The sequence below is a fragment of the Ipomoea nil genome, unplaced genomic scaffold, assembly GCF_001879475.1.
Source record: "Ipomoea nil cultivar Tokyo-kokei standard unplaced genomic scaffold, Asagao_1.1 scaffold0684, whole genome shotgun sequence".
Taxonomy (NCBI): domain Eukaryota; kingdom Viridiplantae; phylum Streptophyta; class Magnoliopsida; order Solanales; family Convolvulaceae; genus Ipomoea; species Ipomoea nil.
This window is the reverse complement of record NW_017617112.1, coordinates 1,153,910-1,161,943: the sequence shown is the minus strand read 5'-3', so window position 1 is coordinate 1,161,943 and position 8,034 is coordinate 1,153,910. Positions and strand designations below refer to the sequence as shown.

Sequence of the window (8,034 nt, the reverse complement as noted above, 5' to 3'; positions counted from 1 at the left end):
TCACGAATCAAACGGGCTGTAATAGAGTATTTAGTATGGGTTTCCTGAATTAACAAAAAAGAATAATAAAAAAAATAAAAACCATCCATCTATTACTTGTATCTTTTGGCAAAAACATAAACCTTCTAATAACGTTAATCAAACTTTATTAAACATTAAATTTTTGCATAAAAAAATAAAGATATTGTTACAGATGAAAACAAGATTCTAATGAAATTACCTAGTGCTTGGTAAGATCGAATTGCAAGATCCCCTAGAAATTGTAATTCTATACTTTTTGGAATTGTAATTCAATGATAAATTACTCGTTTATCTTTCTTGTTATTATTATTATTATTATTATTATTATTATTATATAAGGACATTTTAGTTTTTATTCACTCATTCCCTTTTAATTTACAATCATACTATTTTTCCTATTAAATAATGTAATTTAAATTCTCACATTTTTTTCCATATAGAATTACAATTCCTTTCCACCCTAACTTTTTCTTCTAACAAAACGTCTTGTTAAAGAAGCGAGGGTTTCGGTCTAAATTAGTGAATGCACGGGAAGAACAGAAGAAAAAAAAAAAAGGGTATTTGGGGTAAGCATTAATGGGTGAATTGGATGCCTTGAAATTTGAATATTTGGATTAAGGGAGAGTCGATTTCATGACAGCTCAGAGGGGGATTTTGGAGCGGATCGAAGGTTGCGTATGAGGATGGGTTGTGTAATCCAATAATAGACTGAAGCATTTGATGGGTTTGTTTGTTTGAATTAGGAAATGTTGTCAGTGTTGTGTTCTTTGTTCATTTCGTACGATGCCCCCAGGATGTTTGCTCACACATTCAATTGGATGAGATCCAACTTCACCACAATCTATGACTCTGTAATGGTTCCGAGTATTAGGACTAGTATTATGACTCTTTGTATTTGAATCATTATATAACTACCTATCTTAGTCTTTGTATGATTCCTCTTGTATATATTCCCCGTCTGTACAGTTGTGATCACTGATCATCTAATATATTACATTCAATATAATCCATTCAGTTCTCATCCTGAGCAACTGTGCCCGGGCACGGACACGGACACAAACTCATGGGAATGGTAGACTTACAGGAACACTGGATCATATATATATATATATATGTGTGTGTGTGTGTGTGTGTGTGTGTGCGCGCGCGCTGAAGAAAAAAAAACGAATATGGATTAGGTTGGAGGAACGATCAGAAATAATGGTTCTGAGAAGCCGGGCCCGAGCACGCAGACTACAACCTATGCGGGGATCCCGAAGGGCTCGACTGCCCCCTACTCGAGGCTTGGAGTTTGAGTAGTTGAGTCTCATGCATTCACTTGCACCATTTTCATAGAATCAACTTATTAATCAAGTTGATTAATCTGGTTTGCTGACCACAAAATTTGATTTTATGTAAGAATTATCTCTTTAACATTTTAAATTTGAGTTAATCAGTTATAAAAAAAAAAAAAATTAATTCATCTCTTTAAAGTCATTTGCCAGTTAGGATTAAAAGACGAGGTTCACTCATCAGAGCACATTTTCAGAAAATATTTGCATCCGTTCTTGTTAATCAAAAAAATTTGTCAAAATTTATTACTAATATATAATTTGTATTTCATTGATTAAATAAGATTATTTTTTACGGAGTAAAACTTAAGATGAATTTGATCAATTCATTATATCTAATGAATAAAATTAGTAATTTTCTAATGAAAATCATAAATATATTAGACTTCAAGGCATTAAGAATATACCATTTGTCATCATCAAGCACTAATCAACTCTTCAACTAAGGCATTGCCAGATTTAGTTAACAAAGTTGAACTCAAGTGAAATACAATTTAATTTGTATATTGTACTGTAACATTTAGTTTGATGTTAGTATATAAATTTATATATTTAGAAATTACATTAGAAGTACTATAAAAAAAAAAAACGAATTCAAAAATTATAAGAAAATGTGAAAAAAAAAAAATCAAAGAAAGGAGAGTTGGATTGACCAATAATGCTAAATCAGTTTACACTATTCACCAATTGCAATCATGAAGTGGCTCTCAACTCTTCAACCAAGAAATGCTCTGTCGGGTCGGGGTGTGGGGAGCCCTTAGGGTTGGGGTTGAGCCTTTTGGAAGAAAGAAATGGATTACAAGCTAAATAAATGATTGAAAGTTAGGCAACAGCTGTTAATGAATAAAAAACCATGTCTTTAAAAGCAAAATGCAGCTTATAAGGAAGCCAAAACCAACTTTGTTCATTTAAAGAGCTTTCAATATAAAGCCAGCAAATTAGGGCATCATTTTCCTTTGGCTTATAGTGTGTGGTTTATTGATAAAACCAATAAGCAATATAATGGGTGCCCAGTATTTCCTCAACAATTTTTGATATGTGCCAGAAAAGTACCCCTCTTTTAGGGAACACCAATTCCTAAAACCTAATAATCTGCATGCACCTTCATTATCTAATCTACATGCATCATCATCATCATCATACTTGAGAACTAAGATTCACATGATTGTACCATGTATAATAAAAACATCTCCAACGAAAATTTTTCACAAGATATCATGTCTTTTCTTTAGACAAATCTCACTTGATCAGGAGAATATTTATAAGAATTAAATTTATAAAATTTAAATACAAAAAGCATACTCCACCCATTCAATTACCCCTTTCAAGACTATAACTTTAAACAAAGGAAAAAAAAAACACTATGTCTTGTGTACATCGTATAACAAGAGTTTGTAAGGATGCTTAATATTATAACAAAAAATCTATTATATATATATATATATATATATATATATATATATATATATATATATATATATATATATAGGTCATATATACAATTTTAGTTTACCTTAGATATACCTAAAAAAGGTTATAGATATAGATCAGAGGTGTTTTTTTTTTTTTTTTTTTTGCACCATATTGTGTAATTTCTGTTACTCCGTACTATTTAGCGAATTGATTGGCTTTAACTTGAACTATCATATTTTGTATTTTAGTTCTATTAATATAGCATTAAATGAAAAAAAAAAATGACATGATACCATCATATTAGATATGTAGAGATTTTCCTAGCGAAATTGATCAATGGTCAGGTAGTCAACTTGGTAACCACGAAGTTTTATGTTCGGCTCTTTATAGGAGCTGCAACGCATCTTCGACCCATCGAATAAGTCAAACATTAAAGATATGAAGAGATTTCTCTTCAACCCTTTCTTTTTAACCAATCGGACGCAGTATTATTCGTGAATCGTTGAAGCGTCATTTTAACATTTAATTTTTTTAAAAAAAAATTAGATTGTGTTGGACTCTTTCCCAAAAATAAATACTTTGTCTCTGACACGGGAGATGAAGAGCCTTTCTTCGTTTCCAATTGGAGACAAAGATTCGTGTCGAGCACTAGAATGAAGACTTCTCATCATCTCCGGTTAGAGACGAAGATTTCTCTTCATCTCCAATGTTGGATTTGAAAAGTACTCTGTAATTTAAAAGAAAATAACTGATTTAAAAGTAAGAAAATAATCGATTTGGGTAGGTAATCCGTAGAACCGATCAATTTAGTTTAATTGTACGAATTTGACTTGTTTAAAAAGTCAATTACACATTTTTCTGAGCTGAATGGTCCAATTATATTTTTGTATGTAGTTGATGAGCAATTTGAAACATTTTTCTCATATTTATACATGCACCTCTTTTTTTTTTTTTACATGGTAAAGAAGGGTTGCCAACTAATGGGAAATTAAATAAGTTGGAGGAAGATTCATTGTACATATAAATGTGGTGAAACCATGGGTTTTCTGAGATTTGAATTAAAGCACACATGGAAAGAGATGGAGTAGATAAACATAAACATTAAAAAGGACCACCCACTGCTCATACCCTCAAATAACTACTTGTGCTTTATTACATTCCGTCAGTACCCTCCCCCCCAACCTAGTCCGGTTGGCATCCACTTACTCGTCCAATCATGTCCAATGAGGTCTCAGGGGCCATACCAGGTTTCCATCAAATAATCATTATATTCTTCAAACCTTAATTTCCAAACCTCAACCTAAGATTATTACATTAATCTCAATTAGGTGGTACAAACCCTTTCGGTTGTTTGGTTAGAAGGAAAGAATTAGAGGGAAAAAGAATTGTAATTCGATTGGAAAAGAATAAGATGTGAATAAAGTAGGAATTCAAATTATAGTATTTGGTATGCAGATGAGAATAAAATTACAGTGTTTGATATACATAATAAGACTGAAAATTGAGTGGGAATAAGTGATACAATGATTGAAATGCCCCTATATAATAATAATAATAATAATAATAATAATAATAATAATAATAATAATAATAATAATAATAATTTGCCATATGAAACCACTTCCTGTGGTTTCTGATAGAATTCATACCCCTATAGAAGATTTTTTTTAATAAAAAAGACGAAGCTATAATATATAGGACAATAGATTCAAAGTTTCTATCAAGAATGGATGAACCAGTAAACATAAGAGAAGAAAAATATAAGAGGGGCAAAATTGTCTTTACACTTTCTTTTTTCCTCCATTAATCGTCCGAATTACAATTCTTTGGTGGGTTGGGGTTGGGGTTGGGGGTGGGGGAAGCGTATGAATTCTAATTTAGCATTTGGAAGTAATTGTAATTCCCTCTACCCAAACGGCATAATTGTGGCTCCCATTGAATTGCAATTTAACTACAGCTAAACTACTTCCAATCAGGTACTTAACCAGTTGACTAATTAAAAATAAAAAAAAAAAGTTATAAAGTTTTGCTTTACATATTAACACTCACAGGATGTAGGCAGGATTTGATTGATTTTTACTTGGAAAAAAGATATATGGAATTAACCCTATTGTAAGCATCGGTGTATAAACACCTTTTGAAACTTATAAGTTGTGATTTACCATTTCCACCAACTTCTAGAGTGAGACTTTAGGATTGGACAAATTTTAACCAATGAACATTTAGTATACTAAAAATGAATTTGTATATTAGTGATTCATGGTATAATGATGGTTAGGATTGTGATCCAATTCTTTTATTTAAAAAATTAAAAAAAAAAAAAAAAAAGGATTAGGTGGGTATGGAAGAGTGATAATGTTTTTTTTTTTTTTATAAGTCATATTTTTCAATTTCACCCGATTGTACCATGTGCCCCTTGAACCCGTTCCCAAACTCATGAGAAGGTAAATCAAATCTGTCTAGTTTTATGAGACACACCAAAATTGTGAAACAACTAGAATAATGACAGTGAGATTAGATTAATTCAATGACTTCAATTGCATTATTTCTATTGAACTCTTAGCTATTCAGTTGAATTTTTGCAATTTGAGTGGTGAAATATTCAATCACTCAAATAATATTTTGTCCAAGCATCATCGTTCCAATAACTTTTCCAAATAGGGTCTTATAATTTAAACTATAGCCCAACAAGTATTCGTGTGTATATATCACTATTAGAAATTATGGAATTTCCGACCACCTGAAAGTGATCTTAAATCAAGTCGAAAAAACCTTGTTCCGACCACTTTTGGTATCCGGAAAAACCTTCGTTGCTATTTTCGACCACTTTTTGCTTTCAACTTGATTTAGGATCACTTTCAGGTGGTCGGAAATTTCATAATTTTCAGTAGTATATATATATATATATATATATATATATATATATATATATATATATATTATTTATGCAACTTGAAACACAACTTTATCCACAAAGTGTAGTAAAAGAGTTTGGTTTGAATTTTGCCTTAATATTTCAGTTTCTGCACTACTAGATAATGGTTGCATTTTACGAAGTTAAGCACACAAGTCACAAGTACCTCATTGGGACATCAAAAAAAATGTAAAGAATCTTAAACCATCCAACTCCAGACAAAATAGACTCCCTCTCATATAGTAGTGCTAAGCTGGCAACAGCTCTAGGGCTTTCCAACTCAAGTTGCCCCCTTACCCAACCATAGTTAAAAGGGGGGTTTAGGGTCACAAGCATTATGCCCTATCTTTTATAGCTTCCCATCTCCATTCCCCACTATATATACTTCCCACTTTAAACCCCCATTTCCTCACACATTCAAAAACCAGAGCCAAGAACCACAAAGCCTCTCATCTCTCTACATATTTCTCACCAACCCATAATTAACTGTGGTGAAATGGGGACTTTGAGGATTGGGTGCTCAAAGATGTTGTTGGTAATGTTTGCTACAATCTTGATGGGTTGTTGCATGGTTTGTCATGGTGGGAATTTCTACCAAGACTTTGACTTGACTTGGGGGGGCAACCGGGCCAAGATTTTTGGGAAAGGGCAGCTCCTTTCCTTGTCTCTAGACAGAGTTTCTGGGTCTGGGTTTCAGTCCAAGAAAGAGTATCTGTTTGGCAGGATTGATATGCAGCTCAAGCTTGTTGCTGGCAACTCTGCTGGCACTGTCACAGCATACTATGTATGTATTTTACATTTTTACCTTCCCTCTAACTATTATATTCTAAAAACAAAATTATACCCTGAATTCTTGCTGTCAACTATGGATAACATAGACTGGTTTACTTTCTTGTGGTCCTTTAACGATTATGAATCCTTGCTGAACTGATCAGCTATATATGGGTACTAAGCTGGTTTACGTTCTTGTCGTCTTTTGACGGCTAGAGCCATAAGACAGGGATACATACACTCGAAAGGGGTTGTGGGGTTTTGCTCGTGATCCAAGAAAAATTAAACCTTGAATTGGTAACTGAATTGATGTTTTCTTGATGAGCAGCTATCTTCACAAGGGCCAACCCATGATGAAATTGATTTTGAGTTCTTGGGGAATGTGACTGGCCAACCTTACATTCTCCACACTAATGTCTTCACTCAAGGGAAAGGTGGCAGGGAGCAACAGTTCTACCTGTGGTTTGACCCTACCAAGAACTTCCACACATACTCCATCATTTGGAAGCCCCAACACATCATGTAAGCTAAGCTAGCAATTAATTAATTAACTCAACGAGCACATCTCGCAATTTACATCCTTTCACAATTCCAGGACATGGGTTGAAAACCCTCAGGTTTACGGTTTTAAACCTATATAATATAATGCAAAATAATTATGGTTTTGCAGTTTCTTGGTGGATAACACCCCCATAAGAGTATTCAAGAATGGTGAATCAATTGGAGTGGCATTCCCCAAGAAGCAGCCTATGAAGATATACTCAAGCCTGTGGAATGCTGATGACTGGGCCACAAGGGGAGGCTTAGTGAAGACTGATTGGTCCCATGCACCCTTCACAGCATATTACAGAAACTTCAATGCCCAGACATTTACAGCTTCCCAGTTTAATGATGGGAAATGGCAGAGCCAAGAGCTTGATGCCTATGGCAGAAGAAGGCTCAGATGGGTTCAGAAGAACTTCATGATTTACAATTACTGCACTGATTATAAACGTTTTCCTCAGGGCTTCCCTGCAGAGTGCAGACATTTCTGATGGTTCCTCATCAAAAGAAAAACACAAAAGGGATGTATAATTGGGCTGGAGATTGTATCATAATTTGTGTTTGAAATTCTTTTGTTTTTGTTCCTAGTTTTACATATACTACTTGCTCTTGTAATAAAAATGGGATGCTTTGTACTTTGCCACTTTGGGGCCCCTTCTGTGTATCTATGATCTAAATAGTTGGTTTAAATATTTTTTTTTTATACATTAAGTTTTTCAACTAATGTTAGACTAATAAGTTCTCAGAACCCCTGCCCAAGAATCGATAGAGAAGATAAATCGCGAGTTGCTAAGTAATCTCCCAGTTAGTCTCTGTCGTTGACTCCACGCACAACATATTCATTTCCACACTTTCACCAACTTGAAAAGTCCAATCTCCAACTTAAGGAGTCTAAGAACCTAAACTATAATTTGGGGAGTTCTAATTCCAAGACGTTGGTGAGAATCGAATCCCCACCCTATCGCTAGAGTGGTGACTTAAAGTCAGCCTGAGTAAGTTGAGAAAGTAATTATGAACAGATACTGCATTGTAACAAAGTCG

General features: G+C 33.6%; 1 protein-coding gene across 1 annotated transcript; it reads left to right on the top strand.

The window, feature by feature from the left end:
- The first annotated feature begins 6,069 nt into the window (after nt 1-6,069).
- On the top strand, nt 6,070-7,698 carry LOC109175198 (xyloglucan endotransglucosylase/hydrolase 2-like). The gene is made up of 3 exons (XM_019324453.1): nt 6,070-6,463; nt 6,779-6,972; nt 7,121-7,698. Exons 1-3 carry the CDS (start codon nt 6,176-6,178, stop codon nt 7,482-7,484), a joined length of 846 nt encoding a protein of 281 aa, XP_019179998.1. The 5' UTR covers nt 6,070-6,175; the 3' UTR covers nt 7,485-7,698.
- The last annotated feature ends 336 nt before the right edge of the window (nt 7,699-8,034 follow it).